The following is a 25,812-nucleotide window of genomic DNA, read 5'->3' as shown; positions in this document are numbered from 1 at the left end:
TTGGTCTTGGTTTAGGTGGTCTTGAATACAACACTACCAAATACATGACAGATATGCTAATTGAATATAAACCTAATAGATTACTCAGATCATAAGTATCAGGTATAGTAAGAGTTCACTCAAAACAAGGTGTCACGACCAGGAACATGAAATCAGGACACAAGTGCAGAGTTCGGGATAAATAAATAACATTTAATGACAAGAAACAAAACACGAGGAATAAAACAACAAACAGGTAAGTCAAACAGAAACAGACAGGGAAGTAATGACAATGATCCAGCGGTGAGCATACAGAAGACAGGCCGTGTGTCTCAATCAGCTCCCTTGTTCAGTAGTCAGGGCACTGATCAGGGAGTCGGCCATTTTAAGGGCTGTCTCAATCGCAAAATCCGTTCAGTGCACTGGAACGTTCGTTCCCTAAAAATTCCCACAATGCAACGCAAAAACCAGTGAGCATCGATGTTCCCTAACCGGAAATCACGTGACCTTTTCTGACGCTCGCCACCCGAACATCACGTGATCCAACTCAATAAACTTTATGAAATGTTACAGAACTTTTATAAAGACAAACGTTTGTTTTAGTTGTAAATATAAACACACATTGCTACACAGTAAGGGACCACAATCTACTCAATATTTAAAATAATAATATTTATTTAAAATTGTAAATATATTTATTACATTTAAAATGTAATTATATGCCTCCAATTTTATGCACAGATATGTAAGAGAATAATGACAGCATTTTCCACAATGTACTGTTTTTTAAAATTAAGTCAGAGAGATGTTGGTTTTGCCGGTTGTTGATGAGTAACAGCTGTGAATAATCACAACGCGCTAAGCAGCCACGTGACAGAAAAATAAGTGAACATTGTCCCAATGTGAAGTGAGCTAGGGTCCTTACCAGTGCCCGAACCTGTGTACACGATATACTGATTAACGACCTCGGGAGCTAGGGAACGAATTGAGACACACGGAGGGTTATATATACAGACAGACTAAATGACAAACAGGTGTGATGAGGCAGGTAATTCATCAATGAGTGTACAGGTGACAACAATCGGAACAGAGACGAGACACGACACGGATTAACCGTGACACAAGGTGCATCAGGATTTAGTTATAATGCCACCTGTAGCTGGAATCAGCTTCCAGAAGAGATCAGATGTGCTTCAACAATAAATACTTTTAAATCTAGATTCAAAACACATCTCTGCGTTTACTGAATGAGCACTGTGCTGCTTCACACTGACTGCACTTTAAATTCAAGTCACTTTTGAAATCAAAATGTATTTCCTGTTAATTGTTATTTTAAATATGTATCTTTGTCCTTTATTGTGATTTTTAATATCTCTATTGTTTTCTCTTAAATTTTTGTTCACTTTGAAATGATTTATTTCTTTGTAAAGCACTTTGAATTAACTCTCTGTATGAAATGTGCAATATAAATAAACTTGCCTTGCCAAATGTATAATTAATATCCTGCTATGTGCAGAAGTACAGATAGTTTGTATTTGTGGTGTAAACAGGAAGAAGAGATTCACAACAGAACAGGAAACCTGGTGAGTTAAAGATGCACGTGACAGACAGAATACACTTTGTTTACTTTCACAAGTACATCAGTCATACATACCCGCATGTGGCCCTTTCTCATCTCTACACTGGACATCTAGTGAGGTACTGTGCAGTCTTAAGTCTAATTTTATTTCTATAGCATTAAAATGGTTTTTTCAAAGTGCTGTACAGTTTGGACACAGCTGTGCTTTTACTCATACTGTATGTACAGTACTCCCTATCATGTGAACTATTTTTTTGTTATAATGTTTATTATATGGGGCTCATACACTGATTATGTCCTCATCATATAGTATGTATTTATACATTTAATCTTAAAACCCACATTTTTTACATTGCCCTCCTTAAGACTAAAGATAAAGTTTCCCTGTTTGCTGTGAAGACCAAACTTTTTAATATGAATATAAGGCAAAAGTAAAGAATGTCAGTGATAGTAATACTGGATTATATTTGATGATGCTTTACTGCCAAAGAACAACAACAACCTTTCATCCTGACGTACATTTGTGTTACTCAGACTGCAGAAGCAAGGAATCAAACTGATACTACAAATGTGTGAAGAATTCACTTGTCAGATAATCAGTCTCAATGATCACATTAGATGCATTAAAATCCAAACGTCTTGTTCTGTTGATTTGATAAAATGATTATGTTAAAACAGGTGAAAAATAAAATGTGACATTCTGTACTTTTGCCTCATATTCACTTTTTAATGTTTAGACACTTCTTGAATCCACAGCAAAAAAAGCTATTTTGCCATTACTGTCCCAATATGGAGGCCACTATATTTATTCATTTCTTTACAATACTACATTAAGTGATTTTAAATAGTTTTACTGTTAGGATTTGAGTGGATCTGCACATTTTTAAAAGGTTGGGAAACTCTTTAAAGAAACTTAAATATCGACACAAGCATACATTCTTTAAAAAAATACTGCTTGTTTCAACCCATGGTTGAGTCAAAGATGTGGACAAAGCCAACGAGTTGAAACAAGCCAGGATTTTTTTAGATTGTATTTATATGTATATATTTATAAGAATGACATCATTTAATTAACATGGCAGAAGTGGTTAGTGCTGTTGATGATATGTATTCATTATACCAGTGTGTTGTACCACACGGGGGCAATCCAGCACCAGCACACAACGCTTTTAACAAAGTAACTACATCATTTAGTCCATTTATGCCTTCTGAGTCAACATTTATAGGTTAAGTTTTTTATGAACGTTTTAGACTAATTGTAGTGGTTATACAGTGGCTTATTAAATAAATCAAACATTTTCATAAGGAAAAAGCCTTAAGTTGAGTAACTTTATATGAGGAATTTGGACTGATTGATTCAGAAGTGACTGTTTAACCCAGAACCAGAAATCATGACAGAGTTGTACCTGACACTCGTGTATAAACACACGCTCATAAATCCCATTTTTCTTTCACTAGCAACATTTATAGTCAGAACTAAAAATAAACAAAGTACCAAATCCTCATCATTTGAAATCAAAGTCTAGAAATGAGGACGCTTGGCTTCTCACCGGGGCTATTTCAGTGCATGACATATTCACATGTCTCTGTTGACATCTAATTACAGTAATACCCACCTACACCAGGAATTACAGCAGATAATGTTTTCAAATGGCAGTTATTACCGTCAGACTCGAGCTAAGAATTGCCCACGGTTGTGTAGAGATACCAGGGGCGTAGTTCAACCTCATGATATTGTCACAGAGTCCCATTCTGATGTCATCACTACCTATGATGCTAAAATGTATTCATTTGTGTCTTTAATGAAATCATTCTGGAAGTAAATGAAAACTAAACCGATCTGATCATTTCTTGTTTACGCTTTTTTCACATGTACAAAAATAACAGTTGTGTACATGAATTTACAAACAGCAAATATACACAGGTTGAGCATCAGCATGTGCTTTGATTGCTTGGCCTGTGGCCATGGAGATGCGTGTTTGTATAGCTGCCGTACTCATGCAGAAATGTGTTCGACTGAACGACGCCCACAACTGCTTCCCTGCATTTAAACACATGCACTTGTGTGAGTGGGATCTCAGGGATTGTAGACTGAATTGTGTGGACATAAGATCACAGTTTTTTCTCTCTCTCTCTCTCTCTCTCTCTCTCTCTCTCTCTCTCTCTCTTTTCTTGTGTTTTTGGTGTTTAATTCAATATTTAATTAAGTAAAACTCTATCCATATGCTATTCTGTGTTGTTGGCTACAAGAAGCTATTCCTGTTTTAAAAAGTTTTTTATTAAAAGAGCCTAGATTTGTACATTGTCTGTCTGCACAGAAGTTATGGGTGATGGTCAGAGTATTGTTATGGTATTCTGAGTGCTTTGTCAATGCACTGCTGCTGCTACACACTTTGTAGGATGGCCTAAATAAGTCAATAAAGCTCCCCCCCAAATAGAGTTAAAAATTTACAGAGTGTCTATTTACATGAAGTGCAACCAGCTCCGCCCAGAAATGTCTGTTTAGACCACTAAATGACACTGAGTGCAAAAATCAACACTTGGCAGAAGTGACATGGCTCTTAGACCGCAACGTCACTGGTTCAAACACATCAAAAAGGAAAAAAAGGAAATATTTTAAAACGATTGTGTATATTAAGAATAAAAGTATTTATTAGGTTGAGGGCTTTTATTCTGCCAATAATCCAGCATCCATTGAATAATTTACACTCTATGTTATTAATGCATCCTGTTAATGTACATAAATACTCAGGTGCAAATATGTGAAATCTAAATAGTACTCTTATTGCAAAGAACTGCTATTTAATATGGTTTAAAAAAACACTATGTTCACCTACTGTTAAGAAAATCCTGCTCTTGTCCCTTAGTGTTAATAGAATATATCTACTTTCATTTCATGTAAATAGCCGCTGCCTAATATTTAAGGTCCCAGACTTAAAACAGTATAAGCAAGAGTGGTCATAACGTTGGCACTTGAAAGAGGGTTTTAAACTTAACTTTATGGTATAATATCATCGGTTTGTAAGTCTCTCTCTCTCTCTCTCTCTCTCTCTCTCTCTCTCTCTCTCTCTCTCTCTCTCTCTCTCTCTCTCTCTCTCTCTCTCTCTCTCTCTCTCTCTCTCTCTCTCTCTCTCTCTCTCTCTCTCTCTCTCTCTCTCTCTCTCTCTCAGTTTTTTTTTAGTTTGGACAGCTCTTACATTTATTTTAGTCTAGGACTAGTGTCATCCGGGAAACTGCCCTATAGTGTGTGTGTGTGTGTGTGTGTGTGTGTGTGTGTGTGTGTGTGTGTGAATAAATCAGTTCCTCCTGGATACATACTGTAAGCTATTTCAAATATAATAAATGTTTTCTGTTGGCTATAATAACTGAACGTCATGTCTTAATAACATGTCCTGCTGGTGGTTGTGGGTTTTTTTGTTTTGTTTGCTAATATGTGTTGCTAGCTTGCAATAGCAAGATTGGCTGTGGGCTCATCATTTTTGGATTTTCTTTCAACACCAGCAAAATAATGACAAAATCTACATTTTTTTTCTTTGAACAAACTATAGCCATTAAAAAACATAAATGTGAAATCTACTGTAGGTTACTGGCAGCTAGTTGCCAGTAATACCCAGTAATACTGTCATTTCTACAGAAATGTTTTCAAACCTCTTATAACCGAACAATGTTCTAAACAAGCTGACATTTCTCCTTTAAGGTTGAAAGGCTCTCTGTTAGCCAATATTTTATAAGATTAATTTGCTTTTTGTGCGGAGTAACAATAACAACCCATCAGATAAACATGTATGATTTGAATTGAACTTCATACAAAATGATTTTATTACATTAGCCTGTGAAGTTTTTTTTTCTGTTCTTCATGCATGTGCTTCTTCTGCGAGTCCTCCAGCCACATGAGAAAACAGACGTCATTACCCATCTGAAACAATTCCCTTTTTTATAATTAACAACAAGGTTTTACGTCTCTCATGTAACACACACACACACACACAGATTTAGCATGTGGACCGAGAAAATGATCTCAGCACGCGTTGGAGCCAAAGGCGCTGATGTCATTGTTTCTGATAACAGCTTTCATATGTGTTTTTGTACGCTGCAGCCAACACAAGGGCGATTTATTCCATTACACATTACACAGGCATCGAGCCCCGCGCCAGATAATCTCACGGTGACGTCACAATGGTCGTGCAGGGTTCTAGTGAACGGCACTGAACAGCACAAGGTCGAGCCAAAGAGTCACACGTCACACTGCTGTACACTGAAACCACGTAATGAAGATTGTTAAGAGAAGGAGAAATCGTCTTTAGGGCCAGTGTGGGTCAAACTGTTTATTAGAAAACCATTACTTTTTTGGGTTACTTTTCAAAACCCATTTCAATTTCAGCTGCTGTTGAGTGATTTTTAGCCAAAATACAATCGCTTCTTGTTGAGGTACAATGTCAAACACAACCAGTACTTGTATAACGCTCAAAGGATGCTCATTAGAAAGGATGAAGTTATTCACGACACGTTACTGTTTGATATGAGGGCGATAGGTCTTTTCAATCCCTTGCTAGCTGAATCTCATCTGTCAGCTGAATTGTTCTCATGGATACCGGGAAAATATTTGGAAAAATGCAACACAGGGCTGCAGTGGTGTTAAAAACCAAGCGCCGCTTTCATCGGGGGAGCGCGACCTCTGAATGTGAAGTAATCGCTGGAGTCTTGATGAAATCAATATTGTAAAAACAAATGTGTCACATTTCTGAAAGGCGTGCAGACCCGGTTTAATTTGCCCACTTATCGTCCTGTTATTATGAAGAAGGTTTCCTAAAATCAACTTAATCTTCTTTCACGGATGTTTTTAAACCATTACAGAGGCAAGATTATGGTGCCGAACTGGATCTTTTCTCTTTCCAGCTGCTCTTTTAATGGATGACATGATTGTGTTACTCGTGCTCGTGTTGTTTTGATCCTTTTATATTTACATGCATTGTTGGTTTTGGCTTCAGAAATAACACACACAAAAAAATGAGGCAATGCATAACTAACCACACGACCGCTGTGAGCTCGTGGTGCAATCGAGGTGCTTTCAAGTTAGTAAACGGTTGATATTAGCAATGAACTGAAAACGAAGGCCTGATCATATTAACGTACTCACAAAGACAATTTACATTCCCCGAACATATTAGAAAGCACTCCACCTTCAATTTGGCTTTAATTATTTCTGAAGAGGTGAGAGATTTCTTTGAGTTTGACTTTGTAAAGCCGGTGCAACTATAAAGAGAAAATGTTAATGAGTTCTGCTGCTGTTGCCATCAGGAATAATTCCGGTTATTCAAGTTTAACTGAAAATCCCTGAGCGCTGTTGCGATTTGGTTGGAAACGACTGGGTGGGACAAAAACCAAACCAGAAATTTCCAAGTGACCTTGATTTATCTCTGCATCTCCTATTGTAGGCTAATACTTTTCAGCATGACCAATCGGATTAAATCTTCGATTAGAGCGGCTTAGGAATATTGCCTCGCCCGATTGCTTTTCTTTATTGGTAAAGTCCTTGCAACCTCTCCCAGTTTCTTTCTAAAAATGTAATGACCATAAACATTGACTGATTCCAGAACAACGGTGTGGCTTTAGTGCGCTTCATACAGGCTAGTGCTGTATAATCTTCTGCTGCCTACTTTACTCGTGTTTACATATGCGGTACAAAGATCTGACTCTGACTTTGTTCTGTTTCAAAGGAGATTCTCATATCAAACAATTATACCTCGGGTTAGCAAGTTTCAATTATAAACAGCTAAGAATACGACAGAACTGATTTTTAATTTGAGTTGATGATTTAGTGTCAGTATATTAAAGGACAATAATCCATGTTCACGTCAAGTAAACATCTTAAGCAGAGATTGATGTGTGATCCACTGAATACTAAACCACAAGCATATCTTTATAATCAGATCAGTTCAGGGTCAAAGGTCAGCGATAAATTTGACTTCTGTTGTAATTATTGATACATCTTTTAGGAATTTGGTATTGACAGATTAAGTTTAAAGGGGCCATGTCACAAGATTTTATTAGGATGTAAAATAAATCTTTTGTGTCCCCAGAGGACATATGTGAAGTTTAAGCTTAAAATACCATATCGATAATTTATTATATTTATTTTAAAATGTAGACTTTGTAGATCTGAGCCAAAATGTGTCGTTTTTGGGTGTGTCCTTTAAAATGCAAATGAGCTGATGAAATTCAAACATTGATCGCAATAATGGTGGTTTGTTACTTGAAATTGAAACTCAATTGTGCTGTGAATTATTTTCTTTCTCGCTCTGCACTAAATCGCTGTGCCGTGGTTGGAAAGTGCAGATTAAGGGGCGGTATTATTATAATAAGATCCCCTTCTGACATCACAAGGGAAGCCAAATTTCAATGACCTAATTTTTCACATGCTTGCAGAGAATGGTTTACCAAAACTAAGTAACTGGGTTGATCTTTTTCACATAGGTTGATAGAAGCACTGGGGACCCAATTATAGCACTTAAACATGGAAATAGTCGATTTTTTTAATGCTATGTCTCCTTTAAACATTGTTCGTACATCATTCTAGTTAGAAGATTAGAATTTGAGACTCTTTATCCGAAAAAATCCTTTCATGTAATTTTACAGGAATGAAGAAAAATTCCCAACAATGAATCCTGACATTTACCTCCTTTTATCGAATACTATTTTTGGAAGCGAGTGTTAAGTAAGCGCTGTTACTTCTAGATAATATTCTGACCAGTGTGACAGATTTTCTGTGTGTCACTTCAACCATAAACTCAGATTCTCTCTTGCTGCCGTGTAGATTAGTCGACGTTCTCTAAAGCTCATCTGCCTCTTATTTCTTTAATGAATTATTACCCCAGTTTTTGTTTGTTATTTCAGGCTACAGGAAACGTTCATCACTGTTGAGATGCATTTGTTTGGATGGCAAAGCTTTAGAAATGTCAATCTTGGGGAAATAAATTCATTTATTAGATCTGTCAGGTAAATCTTTTCAAGCAATAAATCTTTGAAAAGTTGATTGTTTCAGGCTTTTTTTAAATGACACAACACACTCACGTTGATCATGAATCTTTTATCTGCGATTACTGATACACAGAACAACTCAGTGACTTTGAGAAGTTGGGTATGGGTGGGGAAAAACCTCCAGCGCTGTAATCATAGCTTTATCTAGCAGTAATTGGAACTTATACTGTATTTACAAGATGGTGCTTCTAATAGGATTGTTTTTAGTCCTGATAATGTACAGTAAGAAGCAGAACCGTGTGGATGTGGGGCCGATCAGAGTCGTTCTCTAAACTCACACTGGGTCAACACAACAGCTGTTGCCACGGCGATACAGGGAGCGCTCACCTGAAATAGCAGCATACAGCCATCGCAGCCATTGTGTTTGTGCGGCTCACCTCTCTGTTTCGACATCTTTTATTAAAGGACTCTAATCTCTGGACTGAGCAGCACACACACACACACACACACACAGAGACAAAAGTGGGTGTGGTCTCCTCCTACACACATGTTGCAACCCTTATTACACACCCGAACCCTCCCAAAGCAAATATTTCACTACAGTACTAATAGCTCTTGCTCTTTCTCAAATTTAATCCTAAAAGTCTTTAACTTTCTTGTGTTTTAAATATATGTGCTATGTGTCTAAAATTTCTTTACCTTATTTCTTCTTCAGTTGCTCATTTTTGTATTGATGAAAATGGCTTGTGGTTGACGAAACATCATCATTTCTCCCGATAAGCCACTGACATGACACAGCACACATTACACTCAGATTTATATGTGCAAAAAAAGAATACATGAATACATTACAAAAATTGATTGACCAACAGTTCTCATTTCTTTGTAGAATGACTATTTTAAACAAGAAGTGACGTAGGAGAAAGACTTTAAAGAGGTCATGAGAAGACCATAACAAAAGCAAAAGAATCTGTCAGTCGAAGCTGGAGTATACAGGGGCTTTAACACACCACACCAAGAATGGAAGTCTTTAACCCAAACTTGATTTTCCTGCCGCTGTGTGTGTGTGTGTGTGTGTGTGTGTGTGTGCGTGCGTGTGTGTGTGTGTGTGTGCGTGTGTGTGTGTGTGGGCAGCAAGGTGGGTGGAAGGAGAGAGTGAGTTATTAATTCCCAAAAGACTGGAGAATGAAACTATTCTGTTCACTTAAAGCCGTAATTTAAACAAAAATGTATATGTGTGTGTGTGTGTGTGTGTGTGTGTGTGTGTGTGTGTGTGTGTGTGTGTGTGCGTGCGTGCGTGCGTGCGTGCGTGCGTGCGTGCGTGTGCGTGTGCGTGTGCGTGTGCGTGTGCGTGTGCGTGTGCGTGTGCGTGTGCGTGTGCGTGTGTGTGTGTTAATCAGGGATCTGAATCGAAAATCTTTGGTAGTGTTGTGAAATACAGATATCAGAAGTTAAGAGCAGTATTTCCTCTTCACTAAAACCTGACGTAACCTCCGATTGTGAGCTGGGCGAGTCGAGAGGGTACGAGAGCAGACAGTTGCTGAACCTTCCCTTTGGCTGCAGGATCTGAGAGCCGAACTCATGGCTTCCTGTCAGCTGCCAGCGAGACTTTTGTACACTCAACCTACAAGATTCCTCTTCACTTCCCAGAATGCTCAGCTGTAACTTTTACTTTCGTAATGAGGCACACGTTCAGTCCTTGTGCTTTACTGGAAGCTGTGCAGCTCATCTTTATGGGAAAAGCCTCAGATACAGAGGGCGGGCGAATGACTCGATTACTTTTCATACGAGCACAAAGATGTGATAGCGTCTGGCTCGGGACTGTCCTGAGACACCAGACTGACGCCTTTAGTTCAGAAAAGTTGAGAAAAGCGAGAAGACCGCAGGCAGAAGGGTTCGCGGGTTTCTCTGGTTTGTTAATGATTAAGAACAAGCAGCTTCCCTTTATTACTCTGTTACTTCTTGCTTGGTTTCTCAGTAGTACACTCATATCTCAACCACGCTGTCATGCTGAAGGGCCTGAATTTAAAGTTTGCCTCATCACAGCGTTTGTTGTGTGCCATTGCTTTTGTAATCTCCCTTTAAGATTTAAAATGTTCTTTGTGGAGTTCCATCCTTCATGAAAGTCGCTTCAAAAGAATTCTGACATTCAGCGTGCAGAAATCTAAACCTTTTTATTGTTGATTTAAAAAAAAAAAAAAAAGGAACAATAAAGCACATTTAAAGACCACATAAGTAGTAAACAAACTAATAACACAGCGAGGCAAGTCGCCCCTTAGTCAAGTATCCTCATCAGTCCGTTTTGGACTGCAGGTCGCTCAAGTCTTTGTGTGTGGTCAGGTCAGGACACAACCTAACATAATCGTGATCAAAACTCTCCACCACAAATATAAAACTTTAAACTCTGCAGCTCGCCTCAGGGCGAATGGAGATCCAAATCGAGACGTGTTTCAGGAGCGAAGAATATCTGCTCTTGGCTTTATCACACAAACCACCTACACTGTACACAATGTAAACACAGTAAATCCGTTCATAAACAAATGATTTTCATGGTTCAAAGCTCCAGTTTATATGACACATGTTAAAGATATAAGAATACAGACTATAATTTCCTTTATTCTAAAATGTAAGATGCGACTTTAGCTTTTCACTATCAGTCGATTTAGAGTTAAATCAACACACAGCTCCACCCACAATGTCCCATTAAAAAAAACACACAACAGTGCACGACTGCTGCTCTGTGCAATACGCCAAAGCCATTTCACCACTGCAGAACAGAGAAACGTACATTACCGAACAGTCTCGTGTTTGATTCCTTAAAAACTCAAACCTGCTGTTGAGGACAAATGTAGATGTGTGTCAAATCTCATTGCTGAGCGAAAGAGAAATGAATGGAGCAAAGCTGAAAAGCCCACAGTGCTCACTAATACCCCATTCAATAAATAAAGTATTCAGATTGATTAAAAGAAGTAAATACAGTAGGTACTGTGTTCATTTAAAGGAAAACTTAGAACAAAAATACAATACACTTGTGACATCAAAAACATTATTCAAGTTTCAAAAAAATAAATATTGTCCTGTCACACAAGGTTATTTGACAATTTTAACAAGTGCCTTGGGTCCTATGAATAAACTTTATATCAATATATGTTATATAAAAAAAAGGATATTCCAAAGGAATTTTAAGAAAGTCACTAAACAGCAATTCTGCAGATTTATAGGAGACACTTTAAACATCTCTAAGTGCAGGTCTCTTTTCTCACACGAACGTAAAGGGAGTTTTGTAAGTTAGGTGCTATTCATTTACAGTAAAACATTTATCTACAAAAACTCTGAGATGTAATATAGTTAAATTGTCATTCTGTACAGAAGATAAATATTACATGTTATTTAATGTTTTAGATTTATGTGCAATCATGTAGTTCCTAAAAAAAACAATGTGTCAATAAGACACTAGTATTCCAACCTGCTTCCTCCTATCCACAAAAATAAACATAAATACAAATTCTGTATAAATAAAATTGCTTCATAATTCATACAAAAGAATAAAATAAAATACTATTGATCGAAAGCCCTTTCTCGTCCACCTGATTCCCTTGTGTTGAATCTTGTATGGTTGCAGAAGTCATTATTCTACAGTATATTCACACGGCGATAATATGGCACACTAACACACATTATTAACCCATTGTTATAATGTATCTCCCAGGCCACACGGATGGGACGTTACAGTGCAAAAGGTCTCGGAATGCTTAGGAATTTCCCAACTCAAAAGTGGTAAAAAGTTTTGCACAATCCATCTGCTTGCTTGTAATGTTCAATGTACTGTGATACTTTTAAAAAGTCTTAGTTTTTCTTGTATTCCCAAATTCCACAATATGAACAATATTCTGTAATGAAATTATTGAGACAAGATATTCCACTTTAAACTCACCAGAATACATGTTATGACATGTAAAACCAGTATAAAGGGATTCGTTCTTTTCCAAATATGCAGTGCTTCGTTTTCAACCTTCAAGCGCAGATACAAGCAGCGCATCAATTCCAATGTTTTCTTTTCATATGCATGTATTTATGTTTCTTTGGAAATGTTCGAATAATAGTGCACATAGTTAAAAAACACCAGCAGAAATCCTCAGAGCATGTTGACGTGGTCACCGTTTATCAAGCCAAAAAAAAACGCCCCAAAGATTTTAAGAGAATTCCTACCATTTGTTCCTGTAACAATCGCAAGTATGATCCCAAATGAAGTGCATATTCACGTGCCTGTAGCTGTTCCCTCAGACGTCCACTGAATGAAATAAAGTCGTAAACAAAAGTTTTTTGTGTCCATTTAGGTTCTTCAAGGAGGCGTTCCTAAAGACGTAAGCATCTGTCTTACGATTGACAGACAGACAGGCAGAAAGCGTCTAAGCAGAAATGCTGTAGAGACACAAAGGGTCTCCCCCCAGCTCTCCATCTTATGCCGCTTTACAGCGCCATTTCATCAGGGCATCGACTCGAACGGCAGCGGTGAGCAAAAGTGAGACACGGTTGATGCAGACGGAGAATTGTTCAACAGCTGGTACTCTCCCCGCTTTTGGCCACGCTCGCTGAGCTCACGGCTATCTGGCAGCCGTTGGTAACGTGATTCATGACTTTCTGTTTCAGCTGAGCCACCTGCTCTCTGAGGATGCTGGCCGTGGAGGCCAGGTCGGAGTTCTGCGTCTTCAGTACCTTCACTTTCTCCTCCAGGCGTGAGATCCTTTCCAGTTTCCTCTTGCGGCACTTGGAGGCTGCGATGCGATTCCGTAGCTTCTTGCGTTCGGCCTTGATTCTCTCCTGGGTTTCCAGGTCGATGGGCGACAGCGAAGGGGGGGAGCCGGATGGGTCGGCCCCGGGAGGGTGAGGCACCTCGGGCACTGTTTGGGGAGCATCCAGACCCCTTCCTTGAGGGTGATGACCTTGACCGGCATGAGCCGAGGCGTGGGCTCCAGAGGCGTAGGCGATCTGCCCGCCCGGGTACGAGGTTGAAATCTGATTGGGGTTGTAGCTGCTTAAGTTGGTGTAAATTGGCATTTCGCCACCGGACATAAGGTTCCTCTGGTAGGATCCTTGGATGGAGGAAGCCGGGGACATCGGCGCTCCGACCAGCTGGTTCTGTTTGTGTAGATCGGCCAGAGCTTTGACAAAGCCGTCGGCAAAACCTTCCTGCTCGTTAGTGGCTTGGTTTCGGTACATGAAAGGATTAGCAGACGTGTTTGGAGCTGGGCTTGTAGTAACCAGTCCCTGGTTGGACTGGATAATCAGGTGTTCCAGATCTGGAGACGAGAGCTTTAGGAGGTTCATGTCTGACGAGGACATCAGCGAGCTGCCGGGATTGACACTCATGCCGAGACTGTTTGGGTTGATGTTAGCGTTGTTTCCTGCTTGTCCATGCAACAGTTTTATATTAGAGCTATTTGCCACGCTGTTCGAAAAATGATGTGCAATGTTCTTTTTACTCATCATCTTGTGGCCCTGATATCGATCGTAATCTGGAATTTGCCCATAGTTTGGAACGCTATCATCGTGATAAAAGGGCGTTTCCATCCTAGCCGTCATTAACACAGCAAGACAATTTTCTCATAATATGATCCGTCCAAAATGGTACAAAGGAACAGATTCAATTCAGAGGTCTCTGGCATTTAGGGATCTTCAATGTAAAACCTACAAAAGACACAGAAAATTAGGGAATTTTCAGTGAAGCTGGGAACCACAGAGAATTTTTTTTTTTTAAATATAGATAATGAAACGGGTAAAACTACACCTTTGCCACTAGACTAATGCTGTCCTGATGTCTACATATTTTTATTGTGTGTAAATTGCCCCACACAGAAATCGGATATATAGAAATAAATTTAAAACACATACATTTATATGTGGCAAGACATTCTCTATAGGTTTCCTTGCCTTCTCTGTCAGTGATTTGGCAATAAAAGTAAATGGACTGAAATTTAAATCTATCTATTAAGTTATCTCTCAATAGTTACTATCTTTGAATTTACTCAGAAAACAAACAATATACATAGAGTTTCAATTGTTGCATCTACTTGAACAATTACAAACATTAAGACAATAATCGGAAACAACTCTATTTACACGATTATGAAGTCAAATAATGAAAAGAGGAGCCATCGTTACTCTCAATATGAGACAGCTCCACCTTAATACTTTCTTATTCATTTCAGGACGCGAGTGTAAAAATCCCCGCTTAAAATCCCAAATCAAACACTTGAATTTATTCACAATCAAAGAAAAGAAAAGCTTAAGACTTAGGCTACTTACTGTGTAGAGGTGGAAAGCGCGCGGGCGCGCAGAGATCCAGTGGGTCGATCGTGATTACTCACAACCTAAAAACGACGTAAAACGCCATCGAGCGCGGGTAGCTTGCCCACGCGTCACCTTCTTTACCGTAACGCAGATGTGAAAGCGAGCGTTTGAATCGCGACGCGGGTAACAGCGCGTGGATCTCGTGCTCACTGTCAGTGCGACTGTGCGTCTTCTGCTCGTCTGATCATTAATAACACACGCGCGCGCCCTTCCTGAAACTAACATGAGCATCAAACGCGCCGCCTCCCTCCCAAGAGCGCGCGCGCGCGCATTGGCCACCCATCTCTGAAGACGTGAATTCAACTTAAATGAAAAGAAAATAATAATAATAAAATAAGTTACAGACCTTTTATGGTCTTTGAATGAAGGTAAACTTTATATCACATTATATTTGCACGCGTGCGTGATGGTAGTTTATTGATCACATCTATAGGACCTATAATGGTTATAATTGTTGCTGGAAAGGCCTGTATTCTTGCAAATTATTATTATTATTTTATTTTCATTAGATTTATAAATGAATTGATGATGCCCCCTCTTTACTAATCCCATACGGTTGCTGTTAGGTCCAGAAAGATCACAGACACACACATACTGTTGTGTATTAGAGAGATGACAGGTCTGTTTTTAGAAAGGGTTTTGTGGGCTTGGCATTATCTTGCTCATAGGTAAGTCAGATGGATAGAGGATACAGGTCACCTGCGCACATACAGATGATGATGAGCCGCAGGTAAAGTGTGGACATGTTTGGTTATCTGCTCCAGAGGTCATCTGCTTCAGGCCATACTGTATAACTGTGTTTTTAAAGACAACTGTACATTCATCTGTCTAACTTCACTTTTTGATGATTAAGCTGCAGGGATGTTTATACACAAACATGTTTTGTATATTTAAAGAGAAATTCAAGATTTTGTTTTGCATTATAGGAATTTAACAAAATTTCTTCCAAATCTTTATGCGCTATAGCAAGCACACGGTAATGATTTATATCTTAGAGCTGTCAGGACAGATTTCTAGAAAAAAAACCTACTATAGCGTGTGTTTAGTAAAAATCAAAGCTGTGTTAGCTGAAAGCTTAGAACAACAAATGTGCAACATCATTTAAAAAGGCTCTTATACCTCAGAGGAATCAGCCACTGTAAAAACAAAAATAGTTAAAGAAACCTCAGATCTGTGAGCATACGGGTCGATTCATTTATGTGGGTTTATTTACAGCGGTGCTCAACTGAATTTCTGCTGAAGTCAAGCTTTACATAGCATCACATCTACAATACACGTCGTCTAGGTTGACAAAATAATACTTAGGTTGGACGATCTCTAAACCAATTACTACCTTGATCTGTTTGTCTAGAATGGCTACTTATCTACTAATTGTTGTCAGATTTCAGTGTTGCATAAGTTTTTTTTTACAACAACACTTTTTTTTCAATGAGCCAACATAATGGACGATATGCTGCTGCTGCTTTTTGAAGAAAGAAGGATTTTTTTAAATGGGTTGATTTGATTGTGGAGTCCCGGGCAGGGTGAAGAGATTTCTAATAAACAGCACAACATATTTGTTTATATTTTTTGAAAGTTTGCAGCTGATCTTTTTGGTTTTATGGACTGTAAAAAAAATTTTTTTTTAATTAAGTTACCATAAAATGAGATACAGTTGTGCTGGATTATAAGAAAAAAAGGAGGAAACTGAAAAACTAAATTGTGAGAGGAAAATGCAAAGCAAACGTAGTATATCAAAGGCATGCAAACTTTGATATCTAAATTGGGTGTGAAGCTCATAATGAAATCAGCTTTTTCAGCCTGTCTGATGTTTGCATCACGAGTGGATGTAAAATATTTAAGCTCCATCATTTCTAAATACACATTCAGCTCGACTCAACACAACACAAATGTTTTAATGTTGCTGTCTAAAAACCACACAAGCAAAATTCCTCAGGTATGAACGTCAAAAACATCAAAGTCACGCCGGTCATGAGGTCAGTGATTCATTCACTCACTAACTGTTCTTTTCATTTCTGCTCTTATGTTATCATATCGCCTCATAACTATTAGACTGTTGGCATATTTTAGCATACGGATGAAGTACATCACAGGTTCTGCATATGAGAGATGCTCACTGTCACTCTTGTGTTCATTTTCTGTTTGATGAAGCCAACCAGTTTTTAAAAAAATCTTACATACATACGTATTCTTGTAACTCAAGAGTCATGGCCAAGGGTTCAAATCCTTAAATACAGTCTATGTATATTCATACAAGAATCTGGTCTAGCTATTGAAGCAGTACTGTAAATATAAACGGGAACAGAAAACCCTGCCCCGTCTCCTGAAAGCAGCCTGCATTTATTTAACAGTTGCCACAAATATTAGTGGAATAAATGATGTGCTTAGAACCGACAGTTTATGATGACTGAGGTTAACTCATGTCTGACACTACACAGTAAACATGTATTTACGTCTAACTTTGAGGAGCTGTGTGTGTGTACAGTAGGGCCGTGCATAGACCTTTTGAGGGCCATGTGCTAAAACTGAATTCCCCCTCCAAATAAATAGCACATGATAATCTTCTCACAATCTTGATTTTTATTCACTATTAATGAAAGTTATATAGCTAATATAGAGATATTCAGGGTTTCAGGGCTTCTTTAATTACAACAGAAATCTTCTGTGAGCCATGTACTTGAAGATGTTTATAACTTTACTGTCATCCACTGGGATGTTTCTCTCAATGGCTTCTCTGAGCAGAGACTTCAGAGTTACTTCTTAATAAACCTCATTATCAAGAGAGAAAATATGCATATTAACATTATAACCATACTGTGTGACCATATATAATATAATTAAATGTTAATGAATTAAGTGTATTAGCACATGACCATCATAAATCAAAAAATACATTTCTTTAAACCATATTTTAACGTTACCTAGCTGACGACGAGGATCAAGCCTAGTTTTTGACCAGTGAATGTGTACAAATGTGCACTTTGTCAGTCATTGAAACGACGACATCACATTATATCACTGTAATGTTGGTAGGAAGGCAGGCGATCCAAACGTAATATTTCATTAAACACAAAACAAAATAACCCACTAAAACTGGAACCAGCACATTTATTGACTGATAAAAGACAACTGAACACTGGGGCTATATAAACACATGGTTAACAAGATAACAAGACACACCTGCGAAACAATCAACATGAGGACCAATGAACAAAAGAACTACAAAAGACTACAGACATGGCAGACAATTACAAAACTTCAAAATAAAAGACACGACTAGGGAAACACAAGACAGGACTGTTCGCTACAGTCACATCACTTTTTCCTGTTGTAAAATACGTGTTGGAGAATACGTCCTTCTCTCTCCACCCCCGGTCCAGTTTCAGGTCTCAAATTCATAAAATATGAGACATACTGTTTCTTTTGTAAAGAGACAACGTTGCACTCAAACAACAAGATATTTATTTACCATTGCAAGACGTTCAGTACTCTGCTGAAACTTCAGTTCGCTGCACCTCGTTAAGAGGTTTGACTGACAGTTTGAGCGGATCCAAAAAGATTTTGTCACAAGTTTTTTAAATACCTTTAATACGCTTAATATATTTTTAAAACAGACAGACAGATGTAAAGGTAGCATTGATTTATTGAAGCAAATAAATAAATCTGATAAAACACCTCAAAATAAAAAGGACACTTTGGAGTTTAAGGACAAAAAGGGCAAAAAATGTGCTATGCACAGGTTGAGCCCTACCTTGTTTGTGTGTGTGTGTGTGTGTGTGTGTGTGTATGTGTGTGTGTGTGTGTGTGTGTGTGTACCTGGTAATTATCACGTTGTGGGGACCAATTGTCCCCACAAAGATAGGAATACCAGTGTTTTTGTGACCTTGTGGGGAAATTTTTATGTCCCCATGAGGAAACAAGCTTATAAATCAAACATGATGATGTTTATTGAAAATCTAAGGTACAAGAAAGGTTTTTGTGATGGTTGGGGTTAGGGAATGGGGCAGGTAAGGGGAATAGAATATACAGTTTGTATGGTATAAAATGCATTACGTCTATGGAATGTCCCCACAAAACATGGAAACCAGAATGTGTGTGTGTGTGTGTGTGTGTGTGAGAGAGAGAGAGAGAGAGAGAGAGTTTGCTACTTTAACCAAATAACGTTTCACACTAAAAAGAGACGGTTTAAGTTCCTTTGTACCTGTGAGCAGCACACTGACGCCCAATGCCCCGCCCCCTGTCACTGTCAGAATGGTTTACATTTACGCATTTGGCAGATGCTTTTATCCAAAGCGACTTACACTGGATTAATGAATGCCAAAAAAATATTAGATATATTAGAAATTACAATCCAATGATAACTCTGTGAAAGAAATATTATTAATGGAAATTAATGGAATTGTGCACAATTTTACTATAAGTTTTTAATCGGACATCTTTTTTTGCAGACCTAGAAATCTGAATGTGTCAATGTGAAAAATAACCTAAAATGTGACACTTTATGTCACAGGGGTACAAAGCAAACTGAGCCTCTCAACAAAGAATATCAGTATTTGGAGAAACATCATTTGCTATGTTGTGGTGTCGGTTCATGCAGAAGATTCCAGACAGCGAGTTCAGAGCCGCGTGATTCATTCTCTTCTGGTTGCCACAGAAACATCAGCTGAATGTCAAGTTTAAAATCAGTGCCAATGTACAAGCATCAAACGCAAGAAAATGAACAGAGGGAGAAGGATTTAAACCTGTGACGATAAAACTATGAGGAAACGCACGAGTTTAAGTAAAGAAGCGAGTTAAAGAGGCATGTTAGGATGATGGGTGTGTCGGCAGACTCAGATTTGCATATCTTCTCAAGTTAATATAGTTTTGCTTTTCGAAGCACTACCACAGTTCTGCTTTTTTTGTTGTGAGTATCTTTTAGACCAAAAGTCAGCTCTGTTGATAAGACTCGAGACCTTCTGTAGTTGTGGGGTTTATCTTCCAGCCAGGTGAAAGCCTGAACAACAGATATTAGCGATGTTTGACCTAAAGTGTCATGAAACCCCCCTGTGAAACACCTCCCATTCAAAAACTTTCCAGCTCTGGTCGAGTCGCAGGGAAACGAAAACAAAACTGTGTTGTTGCACTGAACAAATGCACAAGCACGAGCCATGACTCTAAACAACAACAACGAGTGATAATGCGAGTGATACTGTGCATGCATAAATGCTGCAACGGCACAGTGATTGGATTAGACGAGTCCGTTTTTATGTATGATGTTACAATGCTCATGAATATACTCATCAAAACGCATTGATGTGAAAATGTTTTCAGCAGACGTGGCCGCAGCCAATGAACACTCACAATAACACTCTTTCAACGTTTTTATATCATTTGTGACAGCTATTACAGTTTAAAGTGATGTGCAAAACATAAAAAACATCACGTTAACATCTCAAAAATGTGTTGTGGGGCTTCATGACCCTTTAAATGTGTTTAAATCATCCAAAGCACTGGAATACCTGCTGATGAGGCCATCATCTTCGCACTAGTCACCCATCACGCATGCTAGGATTTATCTCGATCTAATGCTATTTAATAAAACCACCAACTCCGATGAATACTGAAATGCAAAGCAAAGATGTGTGATTAAGAAATGAGACACTTAACAGGCCAAATGTTTACAGAAAAGACACAAAATAACTAATATGGTCACATTCTGTTGGCCTGACATAAGGCCAGTTTCACATTCACGCTTCGCCAATTGGTGCGTTTCCATCCTTGCTCCCTAGCAACCATTGATAATAATGAAATGTCAGTCTTCATTGATTTGAGACATCAGAGCATGTGGCAGAATTTGACATCAATAATTAATTTTCAAAAGAAAATTTCAGATAATTTGTAGTAAAGCAGGAACACATGTCTATCTGGGATGAAGTCAATTCAAAAATTATGTGAAAGTAAAAGAATGAAATGTTTTTTCAAGTATGCAACCCATACAGTACAGGCCAAAAGTTTGGACACACTCACTCACTCATTCTTTATTTATATATTTTTCCACATAACAGAATAATAATAAACTCGTCCAAACTATGGCATAACACAAATGCAACTGTGGGAATTATGTTGGTGACTGAAAGCATCCAAAATAAATCAAAACTCTGTTATATTTTATCATCTGAAATGCAGTCACCCTTTGCCTAGAAATCGCAACACCATACTCATGTCATTTTATCAAGACGCTTCTTGAAGTTTTAATTAAGACAGAATTTTAAAGAATATTGAAGGGCCTCACATTTAATCTGGGCTCTTATTGGCTGCTTTTTTTGTAATATTCATTGCAAGTCATCTATTTCAAAAATAATATTTTTAAAATAAAATTTTAGTTTTCTAATAACAGAAATTAATCTGTTTGGCACAGGTATAGTTTTTTCTACAAACGTTATTTAACGTCATGCATTTAACCATACACCTTCAGATTAAAAGATTTTTTAATCTTTCAAGTGTGTCCAAACATTTGGTCTGTACTGTACTTGAAATGTGACATCTGCATTTCACCCATCTCAGTGAGTAGTAAATACACAAACACACACCAGTGGGCAGCTATCCCATTAACTGCCCAGAGAGCAATTCGCTCAAGGTTACAAGCCCAACTCCCTAACCGCTAAATTACAACTGCCTGACTCTGTTTCAATTTAGGAGTGAGTGAAGTGAGTATTTGCCAATGTATGGTAACCCATACTTGGAATGTGACCTCTGCATTTAACCCATCCAGTGAATAGTAAACACACGCACTGCAAGTCATGAACACACAAACACCTGGAGCAGTGGGCAGCTATCCCTGCAGCGCCCGGGGAGTAATAAGGGTTAAGGTGCCTTGCTTAAGCGCACCACAGTCGCAACCCGCCGGTCGTGAGCCTCGAACCGGCAACGCTCGGGTTACAAGCCCGGCACTCTAACCACTCTAACTGCCCAACTACAACTCAATTTGAATCTAATTTTATCTTATAGAGGACTTTTATTAAAACAACATCTGTTTTGCAATAAAACAATCAATAAATAATAAATTCATAGAAGTAAATTATAACATTAAATAAAAAATAGATTTTATTTAGCTGATGTTTTGTGTGTGATGTTTGAAATATTTTTACTGTATATTAACTTTGGCAATATCAAAATCAAAATAATATTTGCTACCAATAATGAATATTGCACAACACAAACACACACACACACACACACACACACGTATGCATGTGAAAATGCATCAGGTGATGCTTAGAATGTTTTAACAGAACAGCTTTTAAATATTTCGTGGTTTTACCATGGTAAATCCCTGTGTCTGCACTTCACATGTTACTCAGACCTAAAAATCAAGCAGTGAATGTTTTCACATTATAGCAGTGTTATAGTATAGCAGAGACTGTGACTCATGGGAGCTTAACTAGCATTTGTGATTCTTAATTCATTTTGACAGTTGGAAATGTTAAATCCTCGAGGCTTTGCTCACAGTCACGGCTAAGTAGGTTAAATAGAACAGAAGCTATGCGATCGATTTCAGAACCTTCACGCTAAAACTGGTCATCCTATTTCTGATTCATGTAAACACAAATAAATGCATCATGTTCACGAGAAATAGCTCATCTGGGCCGTCTCTCTTACACATTTTAATAGATTGTTTGTATGTCTAGTTTTGGGTGTATTACAGGCATCTTTGGTTTAATTGGTACAGAATGTGAATCTTAATGTATTGCTGTATAGTACGTGACACCTCCTGTTATGTGCTCAATAGTTTCGCTTGAGAGATTTAGCTACACAGCAACTGGCCCAAGTAATTTACCATAGTAATGTGAGTGCAATACAACTTTTTTTAAAGAACAGAAAAAACTGTTTAGTATCAGGATCCACTGAAAGTTAAAAAGTTGCTGGCAAATTGGTCCCTGGTGATGATGATGTATAGTAAGTGTTTGCTTTTTTTGTTGACTTTATTTCTTATCTAACTGAAAGCCTAAAAGTGTCAAATTTTGAAGAATGGAAACAAATGCCATAAAAAGAACAACAGAGAATGAGAGATGAGGTGTTTATTTACAAAAAGAAGTATAAAAACACTTCATCAAAGGTTCATTTATGGGATTTGTTCATAATAATTTACTTTAGTAATTTTACCAATTTATGGTCACAGCAACACATTGTTAAATCTAAAAGTCTTTGCTTAACTATTCAGTGATTTAATAACACATAGTAAATAAACATGCAGCACGAGCTTAAAACAACTTGCTTTCTTAACTCTATTCAACTTACCATTTTAAGTTTGGGCTGACATAACTTATAAATTCATGTTAAAATTGTTTAACTTAATTTTTTAAGTTAAAGTAACAGAAATATGTGTGTTGACTTGTCAAAAATGCTGTGATTTTTTATAGTGCACAAGTGTGTGATTGTCACTTCCTGACATTAAAAGAAGAGCGATCTCTCCAGTAAAGATTTCCAGTGATCTCATACACAGATGATTAATTTGTCTAAAGTGACACCGCTGGTTTCCAGGTAAACCTGAGTTTCACATCAGATTCTATCACATTAATGTTTCAAACTAATTTCTTATCTTCTTGCTGTTTTACAGAGAAATAAATCCTGAATAATGATGAACACAAACCAGCATCACAGTTGTGTCTCCTGTCGGGAACTTCAGTTCAATGAAACCACAACAACAAAACAAACACAGACCTGGTGGTACCCATATAAACACCAGCAGTGTACATTTAACCCTGCTGATTTTGCTGCTTCATTCAGATACACTTTAACACTCTGCTCATTAACAGAAATGTGTTTTATAAGCTGTAAAACATAAGAATTTTTATACTGTAATGCAATCAGCAGAGGAAAATTACAACAGTACTGCTCCCACCACCATACTCCATAAGGTGATGATGAAAATCTGTCAGAATTTACAGAGTGATTGATGTCACATTCATTTCATCGTGTGTTTGTTCTGGAGTCCACTATTTTAACAAACAGAGGGAAAGCTTTCTAATGTAATGTTTCTTGTTTTGTTTATTTTAAGCTTTTCACATGTGAGAAATCTCATGAATTTCCTAATGACAAACGAATCATGAACATTCACTCACATCTGTATTTCCTCAAATGTCATGGTGCTAAACATGACTAAATGAACTTCTGAACATCTATGAATTAGAGCTGTGTGACGGGTGAAGATTAAGCAGCAGGATGGCAGATCTCAATCACAGTCATATTTCTTTACAAATTTTCTTCAAATGAAACCTACATTGTAATGTTTTTTCTACTGTTGGTTTGGTTAAAGGCATTGTTATGTAAGGAAAAAGTAAGGATGGACTGTTGAATTATTGTAAAATAATGTAATAACCAAGATGGTAATGCTTCACAACTCTTTTACCACAGGAACCACAGACTTTGCTCTAGGTAATCTAAGTAAATTCACTACATTGTGTTTTTGAAAACTCTGGAAAGTGTGTGTGTGTGTTGCGTGCGTGCCTGCCTGCGTGTGTGTGTTTGTGTGTGTGACACCGGCTGAATCATCAGTAAGATTCACTTAAATCGTTTAGCAGATAAATACAGACATCAGAGGCACACAAACACTTAATACTGCGCTCACGCAAACATCTATCTTATTCTAAAAGCTTTTGTCAGATTTATTGAATCAATTTTTGCTGGTTGTCCATCAGAAATGTCCAGGTAAGATAGCATTTGTGTCTTTGTTGCTTTGGAGAGGGAGTACAACATACTGAACTTACTATAGATAAAGTCATTGTCACAGAGAAATGAACTTACTATAGATAAAGTCATTGTCACAGAGAAATGCATGAAACAAATATTGCTTTGAGATTTGGGCTCTCTAGCAGTCCATGGGCTTTGTAGCGATTTGGCCGATCATGCGGTTTACTGCGAGATGTTAGGATCCGTGTTATATTAACATTGGCACAGCACTCTCTGTGTTATATCAATTAATAATTCATTAATGCCTGCTGCTCTGTTTTGTTTTATTACATGACATTACGATTGTATTAATAACCGGGGTTTAGATATGAATAACGTTGTGTAAATGAAGGGTTATTGGCACATAATGTGAAATGTGTTAATGTTAAATGATAGGGTATTTTATATAGTGTGTATAAATTTCATTGTATTTTCCTTTAACATCAGTATGTTGTAGTGTCTCTTTCCTCTGTTATGGATTGCAGCAACTGTATTGTGTCAGATGAAAACTGGCCCTCCCGCCTAAGCCTGGTTTTCTCACAATGTTTTTTTTCACCCGTTGACTCTGTTGGTTGCTTACTGAGAGACTGCTGACATTAACCTAACTTAGGACTTTCTATTTGTACATTACATTAATGCTGCTTTCATTATTATGATCCAATTTCGATCTTTCACTTTGTATTATTCTAGTAGGAAATCATTTTTAATACCTCCATGTAGTCAATTTCTGGATAAGATTTAAAGATATAGTTTGGAAATAAATAAAAATACTTATATGTATACCTCTATCCTAGATGATCATTATATAGTTTGATTTGAATACTACATATTACATTATTTAACCCTTATGGGTTGTTGAGGCCATTTTGGTCATTTTTATTTTTTTATGTCTTCATGTGGCCACAACTTTCTCTGTGTTTCAGCAAATGGAATGATTTTTGGTGACAAATCTGATATCGGGGGCGGCAGTGGCTAAGTGGTTTATGTAGGTTATCTACAAACCGGAAGGTTGGTGGTTCAATCCCGGCTCCACCTGACCAAGTGTCGAGGCGTCCTTAAGCAAGACATCTAACCCCAGCTGCTCCGATGAGCTGGAAGGCACCTTGCATGGCTGACATCGCAGTCGGTGTATGAATGGGATGGCCATAGGTCTGATAAAAGCGCTATATAAATGCAGTCCATTTACCATTGATACATATTTTGAGAAAATGCTT

General features: G+C 37.8%; 1 protein-coding gene and 1 long non-coding RNA gene across 2 annotated transcripts; one reads left to right on the top strand and one right to left on the bottom strand.

The window, feature by feature from the left end:
• The first annotated feature begins 1,368 nt into the window (after positions 1–1,368).
• Positions 1,369–25,575, top strand: LOC135732179 (uncharacterized). Its single transcript, XR_010526720.2, has 3 exons — positions 1,369–1,677; positions 23,290–23,410; positions 23,487–25,575. It is a non-coding gene; the product is annotated as an uncharacterized lncRNA (long non-coding RNA).
• Positions 10,692–15,165, bottom strand: june (JunE proto-oncogene, AP-1 transcription factor subunit). The gene is made up of 2 exons (XM_065251240.2): positions 14,843–15,165; positions 10,692–14,224 (listed from the first exon to the last, which is right to left on the bottom strand). Exon 2 carries the CDS (start codon positions 14,117–14,119, stop codon positions 13,091–13,093), a length of 1,029 nt encoding a protein of 342 aa, XP_065107312.1. The 5' UTR covers positions 14,120–14,224; positions 14,843–15,165; the 3' UTR covers positions 10,692–13,090.
• Positions 25,576–25,812: the final 237 nt, after the last annotated feature.

This window comes from Paramisgurnus dabryanus, chromosome 5 (assembly GCF_030506205.2).
Source record: "Paramisgurnus dabryanus chromosome 5, PD_genome_1.1, whole genome shotgun sequence".
NCBI classification, from domain to species: Eukaryota; Metazoa; Chordata; class Actinopteri; order Cypriniformes; family Cobitidae; genus Paramisgurnus; species Paramisgurnus dabryanus.
Note: the sequence above shows the minus strand (reverse complement) of the source record. Positions and strands in the feature narration are given on the sequence as shown.